Here is a 24,737-nt window from a genome sequence, read left to right on the forward strand (position 1 = left end):
GCAGACAGACAGACAGGCAGACAGACAGGCAGACAGACAGGCAGACAGGTCTGTCATGTTATCTGCTGGTTCAAAGAAAACAATGGATCTGAACCAGATGTGTGGCCCGCTGCTCGCCCTCACAGATACAGTGAGTGAATAATAATCGATCATATATTAGTTACGTTATCTGAAGCATTGATTAGCACTGATTGACCGTACCGATGGGCAGAGCCAGGAAGAAGGGCAGCCAGCAGAGGATGAACATGCCCACCACCACACCCAGCGTCTTGGCAGCTTTCTTCTCTCTGGAGAACTTGAGCAGTTTGACGGTGAGCGTGCTGCGTCCGGCCGAGGCTCCGCCCCCTGCAGCCCTGGAGGCGGGGCACAGCTCCTGGATCTGCTGGTTCCTGCAGTGGATCCTCAGGGTGAGCTCGTTGGAGTCCTGCTGCCGCTCCTTCATCATGCCGGCCTCCAGGTTCTTGGTGGTGCGTTTGGCCACGATGTAGACGCGGCAGTACATGGCGAGGATGACGGCGAGAGGGATGTAGAAGGAGCCGAGCGACGAGAAGAGGGCGTAGAAAGGTTCCTCGGTGATGAGGCAGACGGTGTCGTCCTGTAGTACGAGAAAGAGATCATCATCTTCAAACTACTGATTCCAACATCAACAGTGGGCAACACTGGCTAACGTAAGCTTATAAATGGAGTCCACTAATGGCTACAAACAACCGACACCCACCACAACACAGAGTCCAACACAGAGTCCAACACAGAGTCCACAACACAGAGTCCAACACAGAGTCCACAACACAGAGTCCAACACAGAGTCCACAACACAGAGTCCACAACACAGAGTCCACAACACAGAGTCCACAACACAGAGTCCAACACAGAGTCCACAACACAGAGTCCACAACACAGAGTCCACAACACAGAGTCCACAACACAGAGTCAAACACAGAGTCAACACAGAGTCCAACACAGAGTCCACAACACAGAGTCCACAACACAGAGTCCAACACAGAGTCCACAACACAGAGTCCACAACACAGAGTCAAACACAGAGTCCAACACAGAGTCCAACACAGAGTCCACAACACAGAGTCCAACACAGAGTCCAACACAGAGTCCACAACACAGAGTCCACAACAGAGTCCACAACAGAGTCCAACACAGAGTCCAACACAGAGTCCACAACACAGAGTCCACAACACAGAGTTCAACACAGAGTCCAACACAGAGTCCAACACAGAGTCCAAAAGGGAGTCCACAACACAGAGTCCAACACAGAGTCCAACACAGAGTCCACAACACAGAGTCCAACACAGAGTCCAACACAGAGTCCACAACACAGAGTCCACAACACAGAGTCCAACACAGAGTCCAACACAGAGTCCAACACAGAGTCCAAAACACAGAGTCCAACACAGAGTCCAACACAGAGTCCACAACACAGAGTTCAACACAGAGTCCAACACAGAGTCCACAACACAGAGTCCAACACAGAGTCCACAACACAGAGTCCACAACACAGAGTCCAACACAGAGTCCAACACAGAGTCCACAACACAGAGTTCAACACAGAGTCCAACACAGAGTCCAAAACACAGAGTCCAACACAGAGTCCACAACACAGAGTCCAACACAGAGTCCACAACACAGAGTCCAACACAGAGTCCAACACAGAGTCCACAACACAGAGTCCAACACAGAGTCCACAACACAGAGTCCAACACAGAGTCCACAACACAGAGTCCAACACAGAGTCCAACACAGAGTCCACAACACAGAGTCCAACACAGAGTCCACAACACAGAGTCCAACACAGAGTCCAACACAGAGTCCACAACACAGAGTCCAACACAGAGTCCAACACAGAGTCCAACACAGAGTCCACAATACAGAGTCCACAACACAGATTCAACACTGGTGGCGCTGTTAGCTACAGTTTAATGTTATACTCTTTTTGTTTGATATGAGTATTGCTTTCCATCAGACTTATTTTACCTCTCAGATCATCGTAACATGAAATAAAATAAACTCACCAAAACAATATTTTAACCAGTTTATCTTTAAATCTTTAATCAATTAACACCAAAAACCCTTTTAGGTAAATGACTCGTTTATAAAGGAAATAAAAATACTGAGATTAAATTTGGAATCTTTAACCACTTTAACGGTTTAATAAGCAGAAATAAGAATCTTTAATTAATTAAATAAAGTGTTGAAGGCATCTGTCAGATGTCATGTGATCACTGGTGCATGATGGGTAGTACCTGCGATGGCGGCTGCTTCCAGCCCAGCAGCGGCCCGATGGAGATGACGATGGAGAGGATCCAGACGCCCAGCATGGCGAGCAGCGCCCGCTTCTCGGTGACAATCATCGGGTACTGCAACGGGTAGCGGACGCCGATGTAGCGGTCGATGGAGATGACGCACAGAGACATGATGGACGCCGTGCAGCAGAGGACGTCCACCGCCGCCCAGATGTCACAGAAGATCCGACCAAACACCCAGTAATCCAGAACCTGCAGACAGGAAGTACCTGAGTCCACTTCCTGTTTCACTGCTTCAACTTTACTACTTTTATTTTTAGGTTTTAAGTCAAATTAATTTTATTTTAAGGGAATATTTCTTATTCTCATATTAAGCCTTTTTCACAGCAGCCATTCTGACATTTGAAATATTAGGGTAAACTCAGGTTCTAGGGATATATTGATTATTGGATCCGATCTATCTAAAATACCATTTGAGTTGATTAACAGCAATATCGGTTCCAAAATATCTGTTTCTTTGATTAATAATCAATATCAGTATCGATCCCCAGACAGAGTCAGGGAACGGAGCCTGAGTTTACACGACTGTTACAAGTCAAAATGGCCGCTGTGAAAAAGGCATTTAATTCATAAAACGTCACAAAACTGAAAAAATTTAATCTGGAGTCAAAACCTCATCAAATGTTTTGTACAAAACCCCAAAACATTAATTATTTTCTTGTATTGATTAATGATTAATTGGGTCAAGCTGCGGTCAAATATAATATTTTAAGTTAGAACGAAGAAATATTGTTTCAATAACGTTTTTATTGATTGTAATTTATTGTCATCACAGTTGGATTAGTGATTATAGTTATAGTTATTAATTATTAATTAATTATTGATAATTGACTAGGAAGACTTATATATTATTATTATATATTCTTTATATATATGTGTGTGTGTGTGTGTGTGTAAATTAGCTGCTTATATTGATCTTCATTAAAATTAAATAATAATTTTAGAATTAATAATAATAATCCTAATTATACATTTAACTTAAAAAGTGCTTTTCAAGAGACTTAAAGACACCTAATTAATTAAAACATTTTACAAATGTTATTGTTAATTTATTTCATTCGTAATACAAATTAATATTTATTTATGACTCATTAGTCAATGAATTGCTTTTGTTTTTTAAAAGTAGCATTAAGAGAAATATTCTTATATTTTACAACCTCACTTATTAAATAAATACGATATAATAATATAAATTACAATAACATTTAAATGTTGTTAATCCATTTAAAGAATTTCCTTTTTCTTAATAATACTGTTGATTTTATGTGTTTATTCCTTTTTCCTTATTAAAATATTTTATTAGTTTTCAGTTTAACTTTAACTGACAGTATATTTTATAACATCATTGTTCTTCCTGTAAAATCTGTTTTATTGATCTTTTATCTTTGTATTTGGTTTGTATTTCTCTCTCTGTGAAATACTTGTTTAAAAAAATAAATAATCAATTAATTTCGACACTAACTTCCATTTTTCTTTCTTTCTTTCTCTCTTTCTCTCCATCCCTGATCTGACAACAATCCGCACGTTCTCCTCCTCCAATAATCAATAATCAGTGATCGATATTCTGACCTCCAGGGTGGCGGACACCGGCAGCACGGTGGTCCCCAGCAGCAGGTCGGCGATGGCCAGGTTGATGATGAAGTAGTTGGTGGGGATCCGCAGGTGTCGGTTACAAACCACCGACAAGATGACGAGGATGTTCCCGACGATGGCGAACATGATGAAGGATGCGAGCACCATGCCCACCGGCACCGCCCGGCTCAGGTCCAACGGGGCGGCGCGGGGCTGCGAGCCGTCTGAGCGGTTGCTGGAGGAGTTGGAGCCCGGCAGAGGCGCCTCCGTCCCGGGGTAAAGATCCGCGGAGGAGCCGTTAGTCCACAGACTCATCGTTTAATGTTTAATTAATATTCACTCTTTAATTTACTTTTTTTACTCTTTAAAGCGATTTAAACAATCCGAGTATTTTTCTATAAATCCGTGAGAAGCCGTATTGATCGGGCTCGTGCCCTCCAGTGAATCCCATGGCTGAGGGGAGCTCGTGCCGGAGCTCGTGCAGCAGCAGCAGGTGGAGGTGCGGGTCAGCTCGGTTCCGGTGGGTCCCAGCGGGCGGTCGCACAGCCTGCAGCCGGACACAGGAGCTCCTCTGCGGGTTAAACTGCAGCTTCAGATCCGTTTGTCCTTTTATGGTCCAACAGTTTAATGTGGGAAAGTTTGAACCGCTGCATCTTTCTCTCACGGTGGTAGAGAGACACTGACACTCTCTCTCTCTCTCTCTCTCTCTCTCTCTCTCTCTCTCTCTCTCTCTCTCTTTCTCTCTCTCTCTGTCTTTCTCTCTCTCTCTCTCTCTCTCTTTCTCTCTCTCTCTCTCTCTGTCTCTGTCTCTCTCTCTCTCTCTCTCTCATGGAAATTTACTTTATTGGCCGGAGTTTAATGCAGGTTGGACAGTACGGCGGCCCGAGGGGTAAATATAGCAAAATATAACTGCATAGTTTCAGCTAATGATTATCAGCACATCAACAGAATCTCATAACATCAGGAAACACACAGAAAACATATGGTTTAATATAATAATATAATATTTTCATCTGTTTCAATTTATAGTTTTCAGATTATACATATTATAAACATTCAGTCAGTACGGTGGCCCAGAAGGACAAAATATTAACATATGGCATTAACAACATCAACAAGAGCAAAATTTAAGAAAATACATTAACGAACAATAATTGTTCTTATGTTTTTTAAATGTATGCGTTGTGTTTTGCCCCTCCAGGCCACCGTACTTATTTTTGAGCGTATTCCTAGAAAAGGTTGCTTTTTGTGGAAAATATATTTTTGTTCTTGCTGCTGAAAATTGTTAATTAAAGTTGAAAAATAATATAATAAACAATATCAACAGAGTACGGTGGCCCTGAGGTGGAAAAATAACAACACTTGGCAACAAACATGAATTGAATAGAAAACTTCTATTCAAAATTTCAACTGTTTCAACTAGTAATTTTCAGCAGTGAGAATTTGATATAGAAATTTTTGCTTTTTCTCCTTATATATTATAAACATTATGAGTACGGAGGCCCTGAGGTGCAAAACACAACATTTCACAGAACTATATCACAGAGTTTGCAGTGTTTGTGTTTGTAGTTGTTCACGTTGGGCAGTAAAGTGTTTGTGACTGAAGTTTTATTGTTTAAAGTCTATTTTATTTTTATACATCTATTATTAAATTGCTGGTTTTGTGAATGGAGTCTGGTGAGTCGTGGTGCCCGTTGTTTTGCTCCAGTGTGAAATCTAGTGGCAGTGAAGTCGTATATAAAACAACTCAGAGACACAAAAGGTTTGATATTTAACAATAGACAGTAAAAGTAGAACCTTTTCCTCCGACTATAAAACCGGTGAACATTATTGGTTCTGTAATCTGTGTGAACGCTCTGCGTCTGAGGGCTGATTGAAGGTCATTCACAGTCTCATGGTCATGTGGCTGCGAGCTTTAATTGAATAATTGAGTCACTTTAATCGACTTTATGTAAAAGTAAAACAGTTGGATCATTCAGGGCGTTTTTTATTTGTTACCATGAACACACTGTAGTTTATTTATACTCCGTCCTGCTGCCACACACTACAGCACCAACTGTGGATCCATCCGCCGCTGGAAGTAGTCCCAACTACAGCAACAACAAACACATTTCCTCCTGTTTGTTTGTTTGTTTGTTTGTGTGTAGCAACGATGGAACAATGAAACCCACCAGGTGTTTGTACGTGAACTCAGATGAGCGGTGGTATCGAGACACTGAAGACGAAGATGTCGTCTGTAAGAACTCTTCCTCTTTAATAAAGTTTAATTACACTTTAATATAAAGTCATATATCTGCTCACAGCCACTGCAGTACCAGTAACTTCCTGTAGCCAGGGGGGGGGCGCTGCGAGTGAACACGATAATAATATCAGACTGAAGTTTGGTGCTGAAGTTATGATCAACATCCTGTTTCAAAGCAAAACAAATGGCCAATCCAACACCAATCCAACGCCACGCCACGGCTCACAGGAAGCACAGCGTTTAATCCTGACGGTGTGACTATACTCACATTAATATTGATCCAGAGGATGATTAATGATATTATGTGTTACATTTAAATTCATCCCCAACAGAGAGGAACCAGCGGTGTGTGTGTGGTTCCCCGCCAAGGTCGACAGTCTCAGGTGATATAAGTGTGTGTGTGTGTGTGTGAGTGTGTGTGAGTGTGTGTGTGTGTGTGTGTGTGTGTGTGTGTGTGTGTGTCTATTTTCAGACAGCAGCTATGTGCACCATGTCGTTGGGTCGTTGGGTCGTCGTCGGCAACAATAATAATAATCATTGTGTGAACAGCGCGACAGCCAATCAGAGGGCAGATCCTCAGGTGGGCGGAGACTCGTCGCTATGACGTCCCAAAATAAACAAACAAACAGCAACAACAAATAAACACCTATTAATAGATTAATAGGTGTTTATTTGTTTGCGTAGTACTGATAATATTATTAATATAAATAACTGAAATATCACACTGTTGTTATTGGAAGGAGATAATTGATTAATAGACTGATTGATCAGTGGACTGATGTATTGTGGTTTGTTACAGGAGAACAAACTGAGTTAATGTGATCAATCCTTTAATCAGATAATCAATATATGTGATTATGTGAGTTTCAGTTCCTGTGACCCCCCACAGCCACCGTACTACAGCAGAGGCTCATGGGAAACTACTGGACACAAACATTTTGAAGATTGTTAAAAAATAAAAGACACAAAAACGTTAGCAACATTTATTATCTAACCAGGACCAGGAGCAGGACCTGGACCAGGAGCAGGACCTGGACCAGGAGCAGGACCTGGACCAGGAGCAGGAGCAGGACCAGGAGTAGGAGCAGGAGCAGGACCAGGACCAGGACCAGGAGCAGGAGCAGGCCTGCCTCAGTAAGCTCTGTATTATTACTCCGTACTGCTCTCTGCTATAAATACCCCCCCAGCAGTAACTGAGGAATGTCCATATGATGTGTTGTTATGTAACGATGGTTTCTGGAGGCTGTAATGAAATCAGACTGTCGATGTTCTTCATGAACTCTTTATCTCTCCCGAGCAGAAACTAACCTTTACTGTCATTAAACTGTCTTTAACAGCGCCACCAGTGGACGTTCAGGGAACTGCAGTCAGCGTCCGGTTGCTCGCTCTCGTACGTTGGACTCTGTGTTGGACTCTGTGTTGTGGACTCTGTGTTGTGGACTCTGTGTTGTGGACTCTGTGTTGGACTCTGTGTTGTGGACTCTGTGTTGTGGACTCTGTGTTGTGGACTCTGTGTTGGACTCTGTGTTGTGGACTCTGTGTTGTGGACTCTGTGTTGGACTCTGTGTTGGACTCTGTGTTGGACTCTGTGTTGTGGACTCTGTGTTGTGGACTCTGTGTTGGACTCTGTGTTGTGGACTCTGTGTTGGACTCTGTGTTGTGGACTCTGTGTTGTGGACTCTGTGTTGGACTCTGTGTTGGACTCTGTGTTGTGGACTCTGTGTTGGACTCTGTGTTGTGGACTCTGTGTTGGACTCTGTGTTGTGGACTCTGTGTTGTGGACTCTGTGTTGGACTCTGTGTTGTGGACTCTGTGTTGGACTCTGTGTTGTGGACTCTGTGTTGGACTCTGTGTTGTGGACTCTGTGTTGGACTCTGTGTTGTGGACTCCCTGTTGGACTCTGTGTTGTGGACTCCCTGTTGGACTCTGTGTTGGACTCTGTGTTGTGGACTCTGTGTTGTGGACTCTGTGTTGTGGACTCTGTGTTGGACTCTGTGTTGTGGACTCTGTGTTGGACTCTGTGTTGTGGACTCTGTGTTGGACTCTGTGTTGTGGACTCTGTGTTGGACTCTGTGTTGGACTCTGTGTTGGGGACTCTGTGTTGGACTCTGTGTTGGACTCTGTGTTGTGGACTCTGTGTTGGACTCTGTGTTTGGACTCTGTGTTGGGGACTCTGTGTTGTGGACTCTGTGTTGGACTCTGTGTTGTGGACTCTGTGTTGGACTCTGTGTTGTGGACTCTGTGTTTGGACTCTGTGTTGGACTCTGTGTTGTGGACTCTGTGTTGTGTTTGTGGACTCTGTGTTGTGGACTCTGTGTTGTGGACTCTGTGTTGTGGACTCTGTGTTGGACTCTGTGTTGTGGACTCTGTGTTGGACTCTGTGTTGGACTCTGTGTTGTGGACTCTGTGTTGGACTCTGTGTTGTGGACTCTGTGTTGGACTCTGTGTTGGACTCTGTGTTTGGACTCTGTGTTGGACTCTGTGTTGTGGACTCTGTGTTGTGGACTCTGTGTTGGACTCTGTGTTGTGGACTCTGTGTTGTGGACTCTGTGTTGTGGACTCTGTGTTGGACTCTGTGTTGTGGACTCTGTGTTGTGGACTCTGTGTTGGACTCTGTGTTGTGGACTCTGTGTTGGACTCTTTGACCCTCATCCTACATAGAGACACATAGAGATCAGTCCACAGACAGCAGAGGGACAAAGCTACACTACAACCTATTCACTGATCAATACACTGATCAAAACACTGAGTATACAGAGACATTATACAGTGTGTGTGTGCTGCGTTCAGCTCTGGATCAGATTATCTGTGGTAATCAATCACTGATCAGTTTCTGTTTCACTGTAAATCTGCTGCAGTTCAATAAATGTGAAGCACATGATGTTCAGATTCCTCTGCTGCTTTATTATTGTTTAATGTTATTAACTTTTATTGAGTCCTTGTTTTTGAGTTCCTCACATCCTTCACTCTTCTGTACGGAAGACCTTTTCTGCCCCAAACAAATCACAAGTCATAAAAAACTGTAAATTTCAGAATTATAAATAATTATAAAATCAATAATATATATATTATTCAGTATTTCATTTTAATCATTTTAATCATTTGTAATATTTAATCTATATTTCTTTGAGCTTCCATACAATCATTCAGTGTATTGTTTTATGTTTTTGTTATTTTATTACCTTTAATGTGACATTAAAGACCTTCTTCTTCTTCAGAGGTTATATTATTATTATTGTACGGTGGCCTTAAAGTGCTCATCACAAGTTGTGATTTGTTGTTGTTGACACTTAGACGGACGAAGAGCTGCAGTTTAAGAGTTCAAGTGAAATAAAACACCAGCAGTTACCCACAATGCACCAGGGCAGGGAGCAGAGTGACGTGGCCGCCCCCTCCCACTGTAGTTCTTAAGAAATGCTGCTAATATTATAAAATAGTCCCCGACGACAGAAAGCCGTTGTTTTGTGTTAGCAGCTGTGTTGATGCTAAGCTAACCACCGTTAGTGTTAAAGTTAATAAAGTTTTACATTATTTATTATTATTCATTACTTTTTAAACTGTTTTAAGAGGAACTTAAATGAAGTTATTATTATTATTATCCTTGTTATTATTATCGTTATTATTATTATTATTATTGTTGTTGTTATTGTTATTATTATCGTTATTATTGTTATTATTATTGTTATTATCCTTGTTATTATTATTATTGTTATTAATATTATTGTTATTATTATTGTTGTTATTATTATCGTTATTATTATTATTATCCTTGTTATTATTGTTGTTGTTATTATTATTATAGGTTCTGTATAAATTAAATTATTGATCAATAGACGATCTGGAACTGAAGGAACTGAAAATATCCAGCAGGAATTTAAAGGGTTAAATAATAAAACACAGCGAGGACGACAGACAGTGTAATACTCCCTCTTCCTCCTCTTCCTCCTCTTCCTCCGTCCATCCATCAGCAGTGAACTCCCACCAGCTGTACGAGCGGCTGCTGCTCGCCACCATAACTCAGCTCCAGCTGGAGCGGAGGAGGACAAACTGCCCCCGAGAGGAAACACGACAAATAACTTCTGAGTTTGTTCAGAGTCTGCGAGAGTTTCTGCCGCAGATTCACTGTTTACACTTTAAAATCATAAAAACATCTTTAACTAAAAATGTTCCATATCTGCCTCATCAGAATCCATTAAAACCATTAAAACACTGAATAAAGAATCACAGCTAAGCTCATTCCTTCTTCTGCTGTTTTTAGACCGCAGACGGCAGCTTTTCCTCCAACAAGCAGATAAATTATTCTGTCTCCATAAAACCAAACTAATCCTCCAGCAGGGCGGCTCCTTCTATGGAGACTGCTGCAGGAGGTCAAAGGTCACACACACACACACACACACACACACACACACACACCTGGCTGTGTGACCCTTTTACTACCATCAGTTCTAAATTAAATAAAAAACGTTATTTAAAATTAAGTTTTTAAATATATAACTTTTTAAAAATGATCTTGTTAAACATAAAACCTTTAAAAAATTAGGTGTTTTTTAAAAATTATATAATTTAAAATATAACATAAATATAGAGTATATTTTTTACAAAATGATGTTTTAAATATCATATAAATATAAAATTAGGTTTTAAAAACACAGAAATCTGAAGCTTCAGCGCCGAACCAGAAATGTATGGAAGACAAATCTTGCCGGGAAAATTTAATGAAAAAGGAATAGTTGTACATGATCAAAATTAAAACAATAGTTACGACATAAAAGGACAAAATGTGAGTTTGTTTTCTTTTAATTCTTTTAAGACATAAAAATAACAAACTAAGAAACTACATTTTAAATTTCAGGAAATTTTGAATTTGTTTCATAATTGTGACGTAATAATAATAATAATAACATTTTTCATCTTTCTTAAGCCATAATTATTTTTATCTTTTTAAAAGATAAATTCATACTTTTAATAAATTCACACATGAAATCAAATGTTTTATTCATATTTCTTTATTTTCATGCATTAATATTTTAATTTATGTCAGTACATCAAAATGAAAAACTAAACTAATAACAACATTTAAAATTCCTGAAGATTTGATGTTTTATTTTAACAACTATTACGTATTTTTTTCTTTTCTTGTTGTCAAAATAAATAAAAATAAGAACATTATAATTCAGACACAATTTTATCTCATATTTTTGACTTTTTATCCTAAAAGTTTGAACAAAGATTTTCAAACAGTAATTCCAAATATGAGTTTTTGTTTTGTTTATGCAGAACTATTTATTTATTATTTCTAATTTGGTATAATTTTAACTTATTTCACATCAAAATAATAAAATAAGTTTAACTAAAATTATAATTCTTATAATTCTGACATAATAAGAAACATTTTCCATCTCATAATTTCTCTTGCGTCATAATTCAGACTTGTTTTATTCCAGAAATGTGACTTATTTTTGTTCGTGCAGAACTTTCCACACAGTTGTTTTTCTTTTCTTGTCAGAAGTGATCTTCCGTATGTTTTAAAGTGACGCTCTGTGAAAACAAACAGTTTGTTGTGCAACTCGACAACTTCAGCTGCTTCTTTCAGCATTTTAATGGATCACATTTCTTCCATTTTTGTGTGACAGAGAAGATAAACCGACCGGGTCACAGACAGGAATCCTGGGAGAAAACTGGTCGCTGGGGAACTTCAGGAATATCTGAGTTATATTCACTGTCACACCAAACTCCATTCAAAAAACGGCTGTTTTAAGGAAGTAAAACTTTTATTTTCTGATTGTTTCAGTCTACAGACACAATCTGCTCACACTGACGCAGTGAGGAAGAGGAAGAGGAAGAGGAAGTGGAATTGAGGAAGAGTTGGACGCACTGAATACAGGAAGTGAAATATAAACCCTGATTGATAATATCAGCTGACACAGAAGTCGATTACAGTTTAATTGATCTGCTTTAGAAACGAGGGCAGAGGTCGAACAGGTAATGCTATGCTAACGTAGCTAAGCTAACTTTTATGTCACTGGTTTTACTCTGGTTTCATCAAATGATTGATAACGTATTGGTAACGTATTGGTAACGTATTGGTAACGTATTGATAAAGTATTGGTGACGTATTGGTAACGTATTGGTAACGTATTGATAACGTATTGATAATGTATTGATAACGCATTGATAATGTATTGGTAACGTATTGATAACGTATTGATAACGTATTGATAATGTATTGGTAACGTATTGATAACGTATTGATAACGTATTGGTAACGTATTGATAAAGTATTGATAACGTATTGGTAACGTATTGGTAACGTATTGATAAAGTATTGATAACGTATTGGTAACGTATTGGTAACGTATTGATAAAGTATTGATAACGTATTGATAACGTATTGATAACGTATTGGTAACGTATTGGTAACGTATTGATAAAGTATTGATAACGTATTGATAACGTATTGGTGACGTATTGATAACGTATTGGTAACGTATTGATAAGATATGGATAAGCTAAGCTAAGATAAGAGTTTGATGAGTGAAGATATAAACAGTCTCTTTATGTAAGTGATGACTCAGAGGAACAGAAGAAGACAGATTCAGTGATGAAGACGATGAAGATGATGTCCAGCTGGAGTCTGACAGCAGACGATGAATCAGTGAATCCTTCATCAGCTTTCTTTCCTTAAAAAGACATCGAGTGTGTGTGTGTGTGTTTCTGTATGTGTGTGTGTGTGTTACAGTGTGTTTGTGTGTGTGTGTGTGTGTGTGTTTCAGTGTGTGTGTGTGTGTGTGTGTGTGTGTGTCTTTATGACTATTTTTAATCTCCACTGAGACGTTTGAGAACTTTACAGTGGCTCCATTTTTCATCAGAGTTTGAACAATCAACACATACTGGTTGATCCCTCTGACAGACAGACAGACAGACAGACAGACAGACAGAGACACAGACAGAGACACAGACAGACAGACAGACAGACAGAGACACAGACAGACAGAGACACAGACAGAGACACAGACAGACAGACACACAGACAGACAGACAGACAGAGACACAGAAAGAGACACAGACACAGACAGACAGACAGAGGGGGGGGAGGACGGACCAGGAGCTGTAAACCTGAGTGAGACTACGAGCTGCAGTTTCATTTACAGCGAGTGTAACCTGGTGGAAGAGTTCCATCAGTCAGACTCATTTCACATCAGTAACATGAAACCTTCAGTGCACACAGAGACAGGAACCCTCCGTACTGTAAGTGTGTGGAACATAAGATACCATGTGGAGGAGGAAGTTCAGATGAGACCTTCAGAATAAAAGCGGTTGTTTAATTGAACCTGAAGGAGGAAACAAACCTTCCTCTCTGTGGACGGCTGAGCGACCGGGAACGCCACGAGTCCTTCCAGGGCTGTCGGAGTTGTGCGTATCCATCACCTGCGATACCTTAGTTGCCTAGCAACGCTAGCCTTCACTGTAAAAAAGTTAATATTCCAGCAGCTGCCAAAGAAACACAGTACAATAACTCGTAAAAATACAGTAATTTTCTGTAATTAAATACAGTTTTTAGCTTTAATTTGACATCATCATCATTTTTTGTCTTTTTAATGTTTAATTAAAGATATTTACACTGTAAAACAATGATCTATAAATACAGGTGAACTCTATAATACAAATAATCAGACTTACCTTTACAGCAGATGGGTCTTATTATTTTTATCTGAATTACAACCATCACTTCAGCCACTATTTGAAAAACCTGGCACTCCTCCTGGGGATATAAAAATATATCTACAGTCAAGCCTGAAATTATTCATAGCCCTGGCAAATTTTGACTTAAAGTTACTTTTATTCAACCAGCATGTTTTTTCTTGATTGGAAATGACACAGGCGTCTCCCAGAAGATAATAAGACGATGTACAAGAGGCATCATTGTGGAAAACATTATTTCTCAGCTTTTATTTACATTTCAACAAAAAGTGGCACATCCAAAATGATTCATACCTTCTCAATAATCAATAGAAAAGCCTTTATTGGCTATTACAGCAATCAAACGCTTCCTATAGTTGCTGACCAGCTTCAGTCTCCACTGGTATTTTTGCCCATTCATCTTTAGAGATGGGCTCCAACTCTTTCAGGTTGGAGGGTCTCCCTGCCATCACCCTGATCTTTAGCTCCCTCCACAGATTCTCAAGTCAGGACTCTGGCTGGGCCACTGCAAAACGTTGTTGTCGTGCTGAAATGTCCACTGGTCCCCAAGGCCAAGTTTCTCTGCAGACTGCCTGATGATGTTGTTGTTGACAATCTTGATGTATTGCTCTTTTTTCATGGTGCCGTTTACTGTGATTAGGTTTCCTGGTCCATTGGCTGAAAAACACCCCCAAAGCATTAGGTTCCCACCACCATGTTTGACAGTGGGGATGGTGTTCCTAGGGTTGAAGGCTTCTCCTATATACTTTATATTCCTCTATTTTTTAATGATACTTTGCACTGTAGCCACTGGAACTTGAAACGAATAGATATGGCCTTATAGTCCTTTCCTGACTTGTGAGTAGCCACAATGCGCAGCGGCAGGTCCTCAGTGAACTCCTTTGTCTTAGCCATGACTGTCCACAAACCAACTGCACTGTAAACCCTTTTAAGTTTACATACAATAAAAATTAGATTTACAGTTGCCTTAAATTATCTCAGTGTTATCTTATAAATATTGATATTCCTCAACTTATAATTAGTGAGTAATACACTCAAAATTTTCAATATTCTTCAACTCATAATGTTGGACAAGCACTCAAAATTAATTCTAAACTGAAATACTGATGTCGGCCCACTACACAATTATAATCAGCTCATAATGTTAGAAAACATGAAAGAGACACCACAGTGACAATTTAACAACTTTTTTTATTCAACACAATGTGCTTTTTAAAAGGCACGAAGCAAAAGAGCTCAGTGAAAACAAAGTGCTTGTCATAAATTAAAACAAAAGGAAAAGGAAATGACTCAGAAAAACAAAATGTGTTTTAAAGTACATTAAGTCTTAATAGTTCCATATTCTGATAGTGGTCATTGCTACAGAGGGTAGATTCAGTATTTTGGGTCTCCATCTCACATTATTCAGTAAACATTATGATAAAAACTCACAAAGGATTCATGATCAAATTCAATAAGATTCTAAGTATAATCCATCCTCAACAGCAATGACAACTATTAGAATGTGGAGCCATTTAACACTGTTTAAAAACGTTTTGGCACTTACTGTACCTTGAAGGCTGCAACTCACTTTTTTAAAATAAAACATTCAAATAAAGTACTGGTTTCTACTGTGCCATACTTCAACTGGCAACATCAAGGTAGTGCATCAAGGTAGGCATTAGGCAACAGAACATTAAACATGTATAGTGCATGAATTGAACAGTCGTTTCCCACAAGATGTTCAGTACAAAAACCTGGGCTGATCAATAGTGTTAGCATTGGTTGGCATTGCTAGAGATTTCTTCTAAATCTCTAGTAATGCCATTAAGATGAGAAAATAAAACAAAATGACACAGCCTGAATTATTTATCTGAACAGTTATCTAAAAACTTAACATCAGTCAACCTAGGGAGATCACTCACAACAATTTCATCTTCGATGTCCACAGAAATGCTCTTGGGGCTGCAATGAGTTGTGTTGTCAGTGACCACAGTAAGGAGACCCACAGGAGTGTCAGCAACATCTGGCTCATCTTCTCTCTGCAAAATACAAACAATCCAATGACGAGGAGAATTCCAGTAAAAAGGTTTAAAGTCATGTATCATTAACAATGTCAACATCATTCTAACTCAGACAGCTGAAGACTCATATTGGATTCAAACACACTTACATAAAGAGATTTGCATGAAACGAGAACTGTGGATTTCTCTCTTATTTGAAGAGGAGGTCCCCAATCACTCTTTCATTGTACATACCACATTTTAGCATTATACTGAGAGAAAAACAACCTATCCATTGACTTTAACCTGAAAAGAGGCGTTAAAGTTGGTTTCCATACTATATTTCATGGTACATGTCATTGATATTGACATTTCTCTGAGAGCACTAAATACTTACATTCCAGTTCTTGAAGAACTCATAGTCATCCTCTCTTAGGTACACCGGGAGGGCACGAAGGGCCAGACTGCATCTCATGTTTACATCATGTTGTTCCTAGATTGACAACCAAAACATAATAATCATTATAGAAATATTTACCAGCACATCAAGCCAGTTCAACTTACATAATCATAAAATGATCATGAATAACCATCATTGTGCTCACAGCAAAGTTAATCTTAAACTCACATGGCGGTCATAAATCCTGAAGATCTCTCGGAGTGCCTCTGCTGTCTTGCCTGTCCGTCTCTCTGTACAGGGCAATCAGTTGAGGTGTGTATCTGTCAATCTCACAGTAGAACTGATTACGTAGCTTTACATTTGTAATAATGGAGTTCTGTGAGCTCAGCAAACACCTGCAGACACACAAACACATCAATGTATATAGATTAATGTAGGTTTTACAACTTGTGTTTTAAGAGGAAAACATAATGCATCCATTGCAGCAAAGCTAGCAGTTTTTCCCTGTGACTGTGCTGCTGTTGATTATATGAAGTTATACTGAGGTGTTTCTATTATTTTGACTGTCTGCACGGTACAGGGCTAACGGACAGCAGCTCCTAACGGTGCAATTCAAACTTCAACGTGTTAGCCGCTAACACATACTAACTTCAATTAACGTTAGCGTTTCTGTTAAAGGGACATTGTGTAGTGTTTTATTAGTGTTAGCTAAAATCAATGTCTTCATTCATAAATGTGTCCTCATTGGTGTAAAATTACCTCTGCCAAGGATCTGACTTCTCCTCATAAGTGAAGAATTTATTATCTGTATATACATTGGACGGGCAGGTCCATGAAGGCTTCCATGTCGTACCGCCATTTTGAAAAACTATAATCACCGAGAGGGACATAAAACACGAGCCGACCTGTCTCACTAATCCACAACGCGTTCTCGTTCAGAGCCAGCGTCACGTGACTGAAACCAGCTATAACAGAGAAGGAGATCAGTGAGAGGCTTTCTCTTCAACAGGTAGGCTTCTTGGTACATAACTGTTGTACTGACTGTTTGGGTTTACAGTGTGCAGAGAGCTGCTGTTTTTCACCTGTTGAGTTGATTAAAACAGCTGTTCCCAATGAATCAGGGTCATTAGGATGCTTTAGAACAGCTTGGACTATTGGAATATAATGGTAGAGAACTTTCCCACTGTGACAGTTTGCAACGGGTATGAATAATTTTGGACATGTCACTTTTTGTTCAAATGTAAATAAAAGCTGAGAAATAATGTTTTCCACAATGATGCCTCTTGTACATCGTCTTATTGTCTTCTGGGAGAAGCCTGTTTCAATTTTGGTACTTTAAGTCAAAATTTGCCAGGGGTATGAATACTTTCAGGCTTGACTGTATAAATATGTATATATATACACTATATATATGCTATATATACATATATAGCATATATATACACACTATATATATATATATACATATATAAGGTATATATTATATATTATATATATTATAATATAGTATATATTTATATAAATGTGTTATTTGAGTGTATTTGAATGTCCCTTCTGACTAAAAGTGCTGTATTACATAAACTGTTTGTTCAATCTGAGCTGAAGGTTTCTGTTCTAGCAGAGAATAGACCTCCTACAGGTTCCTTAAACGCCTCACAGCCCACCACAGTGTGTGTGTGTGTGTGTGTGTGTGTGTGTGTGAGAGAGAGAGAGAAAGAGTGTGTGTAGGTGTGTGTAGGTGTGTGTGAGTGTGTGATGCAGTGATGCTACAGATTGAACTGTTTGGTATTTTTTGGCTCTTTGCCTCGATGCAGTTAGAAATGTGCTGTGTGAGCAGGAAGCTGGACTGCTGCAGTGTGTGTGTGTGTGTTACAGTGTGTGTGTGTGTGTGTGTGTGTGTGTGTGTTACAGTGTGTGTGTGTGTGTGTGTGTGTGTTACAGTGTGTGTTACAGTGTGTGTGTGTGTGTGTTACAGTGTGTGTGTTACAGTGTGTGTGTTACAGTGTGTGTGTGTTACAGTGTGTGTGTGTGTGTGTGTGTGTGTGTGTGTGTGTGTGTGTGTGTGTGTGTGTGTGTGTTACAGTGTGTGTGTGTGTCTGATGCCTTCAAGGACCGTCGTACCGGTGGCTGAGTTCATGTCATTAAATGCTGCAGAGAAACATTCCAACCAGCGACTGTTTCACTGGTTTCTTCTGTTTATATTCAAGCTAACGAAGGCTTCATGTGAAGAACTGACGGTGTGTTCAAGTCCACTCAATAAACTATGGAATATATGGTGAATATGTGATGATACACAACGAGGAGTTGTGATGTATTTGAGTCCAGTGTTTTCTTTATGAAGCTCTGTGCTGCATTCAGGAGCAACAACCGCCGTAAACGGCAGACACGTCTTTCTTTGAACAAGCGGAGCTCTGAGCTGTTTCATTAAATTGTCACAGACACTATGTATTGATCGATGGTATTGATCCTCTCTGCAGCCTTCAGTACATTTGGCTGCGTGTGGTGAAAACCAGCAGAGGTCAGATCGATGTGCTTTAGATTGAAACTCACACAGCAACAAGTTACACTGGCTAAAATTATTAATACAAGAAGATCATAACTTCTGGGAACAGTTAGAAACCCTGAGAGCTCCGACTGTAACGTGACAAAGATTAATGATGCTAACAGTACAAAGCTAACGGTAGCTTAGCCAAAAGCGATCCAGCAGGGGCATCCAGCTAGCTAACTGTAGCTAAGCTAAGGTGGGGTTGTCTGGCATTGGTTGCTGTTGTTGAAGGTTTCCTGTTGATGCATTAATGTGTTATATAATCTATAATCATCATTTATTTGTTGCTTATATTGAAAGCAACATGTAGCAGGAAGTAGGCCTGAAACAGTACTGGTGACTCAAACAGCTTCACTTCAGGGAGAACTGAATGTTTCCATTTGAGCACATTAAGGACGGTGATAAGAAGCACAGGTCACATCCAGCTGCAGACCAAACATCTGAATCAGCTGCTTGAGTTTGGTCTCAACTGGCAGTTCGGTCCTCTCAGCTTTTAAAAGGATTCGGTTATTTGATCTCGTCTCTGACTCGTAAACACACTCTGAGTGCTCGCTGGGAGAAAACCAGAGGTGAATAAATGAATAGTGAGCAGCACTCCACATCAAAGCACCGGCACAGAGCGGACACACCATTCAAATAATGGAGTCTCTCAGTCGCCGACTCATTATAAACCATTTGTTTCAGTTCGTCTCAGCTTCTGAAACCGTCTCCAAAGTCCAATCAGACAGAAATCAGAGCGCCGCAACAGGGAGCCAATAGCCCTGTGTCTGTACAGTGTTAATAAAGTTGTGTGTCTGTACAGTGTTAATAAAGTTGTGTTTGTACAGTGTTAATAAAGTTGTGTTTGTACAGTGTTAATAAAGTTGTGTTTGTACAGTGTTAATAAAGTTGTGTTTGTACAGTGTTAATAAAGTTGTGTGTTTGTACAGTGATAATAAAGTTGTGTGTCTGTACAGTGTTAATAAAGTTGTGTGTTTGTACAGTGTTAATAAAGTTGTGTTTGTACAGTGTTAATAAAGTTGTGTGTTTGTACAGTGTTAATAAAGTTGTGTTTGTACAGTAGTGTTAAATAAAGTTGTGTTTGTACAGTGTTAATAAAGTTGTGTTTGTACAGTGTTAATAAAGTTGTGTGTTTGTACAGTGTTAATAAAGTTGTGTGTTTGTACAGTGTTAATAAAGTTGTGTGTCTGTACAGTGTTAATAAAGTTGTGTGTTTGTACAGTGTTAATAAAGTTGTGTTTGTACAGTGTTAATAAAGTTGTGTTTGTACAGTGTTAATAAAGTTGTGTTTGTACAGTGTTAATAAAGTTGTGTTTGTACAGTGATAATAAAGTTGTGTTTGTACAGTGTTAATAAAGTTGTGTGTTTGTACAGTGTTAATAAAGTTGTGTGTTTGTACAGTAATAATAAAGTTGTGTTTGTACAGTGTTAATAAAGTTGTGTTTGTACAGTGTTAATAAAGTTGTGTTTGTACAGTGTTAATAAAGTTGTGTGTTTGTACAGTGTTAATAAAGTTGTGTTTGTACAGTGTTAATAAAGTTGTGTTTGTACAGTGTTAATAAAGTTGTGTTTGTACAGTGTTAATAAAGTTGTGTGTTTGTACAGTGATAATAAAGTTGTGTGTTTGTACAGTGTTAATAAAGTTGTGTGTTTGTACAGTGATAATAAAGTTGTGTGTTTGTACAGTGTTAATAAAGTTGTGTTTGTACAATGATAATAAAGTTAATCTGAGATATTGGATATAATCAGACACACGATGACATCAGATTTTATACAGTAATAATAATCAATCAGCCTCACTGCACTTCAGTCCTGTTGCCATAGAAACAGCTTAAAACTGTCCTCTTCCTTTATGGAGTTACAATCACACACACACAAAACGTGTTTTACTCACGCCCAACGATTCACAAACAAACTCAGTGTGGTCTGCAAATCCAAAACATCATTCACAAAACTAATGCATCTGGTTCTGGAAATAAGAACCGTACCTATCAAACACACACAAATACAGTATGTTTGACACATACAGAGAAACATATTTCTTCAATTACAAAAATATATATCCTCCAAGTACAAACTAAAATCTTTGTAGTACGAAAAACTGTCACGGGACTTTTGGCATGAATTTTCCACCTTCAGATCCACACACAAATGCCAGTTAACTTTCATCTCCTGTAATTCGCACTCCACAACAGCAGGTGGCGCTGTTGAGTTTTAAGGTCGCCAGGACGACCCCCCCCCCCATCTTTATTTAAGGCCGCCAACAGGAGATACTAAAAAGACAGATAAAACTTAGCACTGATAATAAAAATATCCTCAAAGTAAGTCGAAATTATGAGATAAAAAGTCACCTCAGTGACAGTTGGCAATATATTCACAGATTCACACTTCCTGCATCAATAACTCATAATCGGGACATTTTTAAAACACAGCCGATGCGAATGTGCGAATACTTTTTATCTCATAATTACCGAGCGCTTCAGAAAGTTATTGATTAATATGTTTCTCTGTATGTGTCAAACATACTGTATTTGTGTGTGTTTGATAGGTACGGTTCTTATTTCCAGAACCAGATGCATTAGTTTGTGGATGATGTTTTGGATTTGCAGACCACACTGAGTTTGTTTGTGAATCGTTGGGCGTGAGTAAAACACGTTGTTGTGTGTGTGTGATTGTAACTCCATACTCCTCCTCCACCTGTCCGTTGATTAAACCTTCGTGCCGGATCCACTCCAGCTGACATTAGCATCCGTTAGCAAACACCAGTCGATGCTAATTATATAATGCTAATGAGGACAGAGAGCAGCATTAACACTGAGTGCTAACAGGCCTGATGCTAATGTGAGTGTTTACGCCGTTCATATAACAGACTGAATAATTAACATCTATTAACTCTGAACTCAAACAGCAGCTGCTTCAAACTCTTTCACACATCGGAAATATTTTACTTTATTCAATATTAAATAAGATTTGAGCCATTTTAAATAATTGTGAACATCCATTTTGACTTAAAGGTAAATGGACCTGTACTACGTGCCACATTCACCCTTTCACACACATTCACTCAGTGATGGCAAAGTCCATCAAACAGAAACTAACATTCATACACACTCACACACTGATGTACGGCATCAGGAGCAATTTGGGGTTCAGTATCTTGCTCAAGGATACTTTGACATGTGGCACCAGGAGCCGGGGATCGAACCCACAACCTTCCAATTAAGGAACGACCCGCTCTGCCTCTGAGCCACAGCCGCCCGGGTGACGTAAGGGGTTTGAGCTGTAAACTGAAAATTCGACATCAATGCTGCTCTTAATATTCACATTGTTACCAAATGTATCTACATAACAGCTGCTAGCTTAGCTTAAACACAGCTGGTAGCTTAGCTTCAACACAGCCGCTAGCTTAGCTTTAACATAGCTGCTAGCTCAGCTACAAACAGGTAGCACACATAAACCTTTACAGACAGCGTGAATGTGCTTCTAGTGACTAAAAGCTTCAGCACACACTGAGAGTCTGACAGCAGCTGGTTAGCTCTGTTAGCTCTGTTAGCTCTGTTAGCTGTGTTAGCTCTGTTAGCTGTGTTAGCTCTGTTAGCTCTGTTAGCTCTGTTAGCTGTGTTAGCTCTGTTAGCTTTGTTAGCTGTGTTAGCTCTGTTAGCTGTGTTAGCTCTGTTAGCTCTGTTAGCTTTGACTACCAGCTGGCTGTTGCTTCCACAGTCTGTCAGTCACTGTGGTCACTGTTAAGGCCCCGCCCCCTACAGTCGCTGTGGAGGCCCCCTACAGTGTTGAGGCCCCCCCCCGTCGCTGTGGAGGCCCCGCCCCCTACAGTCGCTGTTGAGGCCCCGCCCCCTACAGGCGCTGTTGAGCCCCCCCTACAGTCGCTGTGGAGGCCCCGCCCCCTACAGGCGCTGTTGAGGCCCCGCCCCCTACAGTCACTCTGCTGCTGTATCAATATATCTTCTTCTTCTTCTTCTTCTTCTTCTGTGGTGTCATTAAAAACTCCTCAGTGAGCCACCGGCTGACAAGAGCAGAAATGAATTCATCATAAAACACAATTTCCCATCAGCCTCGCTGCCTGTTGCTCTCCAGGAGGTCACAGAGGTCGGAGGAGGTGCTGAAGGGTGGAGGTTGAGTGGGCTGTCGTCATGGCAACAGCCAATAAAATGACATCAGTGCGTACGAACGGTTCAGTCTGACACGAAGCACCTGAAGGTCTGATGGTGCTGCTCCTCCTCTTCCTCCTCCTCCTGTTTGACCCCCATAGATCACACACACACACACACACATGCACACATGCACACACACACACACACACACACACACACACACTGATATGATGACATTAACGGCTGTGATCGATCATCAATAACTGTATTATATAACATGGACTGATGATGTCACTAACAGTCAGGCTGTGACCTTTGACCCGACTGCAGTGTGGGTGGGAATACAGATGTATAAATTTAACAACATTCGAGGAGTGTTGGATAAATAACGGAGAATCAAAGTAATCAGCCGTCAGAGGGAAGTAGCAACCTAACGTTATCCAACAGCCCAATCAGACAATATTGTTTATTTTTATATAGCAGTAATGTTAGCTTTGACTTTGGACTCTGTGTTGGACTCTGTGTTGTGGACTCTGTGTTGGACTCTGTGTTGTGGACTCTGTGTTGGACTCTGTGTTGTGGACTCTGTGTTGGACTCTGTGTTGGACTCTGTGTTGTGGACTCTGTGTTGTGGACTCTGTGTTGGACTCTGTGTTGGACTCTGTGTTGTGGACTCTGTGTTGGACTCTGTGTTGTGGACTCTGTGTTGTGGACTCTGTGTTGGACTCTGTGTTGGACTCTGTGTTGTGGACTCTGTGTTGGACTCTGTGTTGTGGACTCTGTGTTGGACTCTGTGTGGACTCTGTGTTGGACTCTGTGTTGTGGACTCTGTGTTGGACTCTGTGTTGTGGACTCTGTGTTGTGGACTCTGTGTTGGACTCTGTGTTGGACTCTGTGTTGTGGACTCTTTTGGTGTTGTGGACTCTGTGTTGGACTCTGTGTTGTGGACTCTGTGTTGTGGACTCTGTGTTGGACTCTGTGTTGTGGACTCTGTGTTGTGGACTCTGTGTTGTGGACTCTGTGTTGGACTCTGTGTTGTGGACTCTGTGTTGGACTCTGTGTTGGACTCTGTGTTGTGGACTCTGTGTTTGGACTCTGTGTTGGACTCTGTGTTGTGGACTCTGTGTTGTGGACTCTGTGTTGGACTCTGTGTTGGACTCTGTGTTGTGGACTCTGTGTTGGACTCTGTGTTGTGGACTCTGTGTTGTGGACTCTGTGTTGTGGACTCTGTGTTGGACTCTGTGTTGTGGACTCTGTGTTGTGGACTCTGTGTTGGACTCTGTGTTGTGGACTCTGTGTTGTGGACTCTGTGTTGGACTCTGTGTTGTGGACTCTGTGTTGTGGACTCTGTGTTGTGGACTCTGTGTTGGACTCTGTGTGTCTGTGTGGACTCTGTGTTGGACTCTGTGTTGTGGACTCTGTGTTGGACTCTGTGTTGTGGACTCTGTGTTGGACTCTGTGTTGGACTCTGTGTTGGACTCTGTGTTGTGGACTCTGTGTTGTGGACTCTGTGTTGGACTCTGTGTTGGACTCTGTGTTGTGGACTCTGTGTTGTGGACTCTGTGTTGGACTCTGTGTTGTGGACTCTGTGTTGGACTCTGTGTTGTGGACTCTGTGTTGTGGACTCTGTGTTGTGGACTCTGTGTTTGGACTCTGTGTTTGGACTCTGTGTTGTGGACTCTGTGTTGTGGTGGGTGTTTGTAGACGTTAACAGACTCCATTTATAAGCTAATGTTAGCTAGTGTTGCCCACTGTTGGCACTCGGGAGCATAAAGGTCACAACCTTTGACCCTCAACCTACATAGAGACACATAGAGATCAGTCTCAGAGAGGAAGAGGAGAACTACTGCTTTATCTTTAAGGAGCTCATT

General features: G+C 40.3%; 1 protein-coding gene and 1 long non-coding RNA gene across 2 annotated transcripts in view; one reads left to right on the top strand and one right to left on the bottom strand.

Moving 5' to 3' along the window:
• The window catches only part of LOC127360393 (alpha-1A adrenergic receptor-like), a 15,250-nt gene extending 10,598 nt beyond the window's left edge, over positions 1-4,652 (bottom strand). Inside the window, exons 1-3 of the mRNA XM_051394809.1 lie at positions 3,885-4,652; positions 2,256-2,507; positions 202-595 (exon numbers count right to left, since the gene is read on the bottom strand). Of these exons, the coding sequence (XP_051250769.1) occupies positions 202-595; positions 2,256-2,507; positions 3,885-4,202 (964 nt within the window). The 5' untranslated portion in view covers positions 4,203-4,652. The remainder of the gene's footprint in view (positions 1-201; positions 596-2,255; positions 2,508-3,884) is intronic.
• A 14,890-nt stretch (positions 4,653-19,542) lies between these two features.
• LOC127360437 (uncharacterized) lies at positions 19,543-19,710 on the top strand. Its single transcript, XR_007883745.1, has 2 exons — positions 19,543-19,597; positions 19,646-19,710. It is a non-coding gene; the product is annotated as an uncharacterized LOC127360437 (long non-coding RNA).
• The last annotated feature ends 5,027 nt before the right edge of the window (positions 19,711-24,737 follow it).

The sequence above is a fragment of the Dicentrarchus labrax genome, unplaced genomic scaffold, assembly GCF_905237075.1.
Source record: "Dicentrarchus labrax unplaced genomic scaffold, dlabrax2021, whole genome shotgun sequence".
NCBI classification, from domain to species: domain Eukaryota; kingdom Metazoa; phylum Chordata; class Actinopteri; family Moronidae; genus Dicentrarchus; species Dicentrarchus labrax.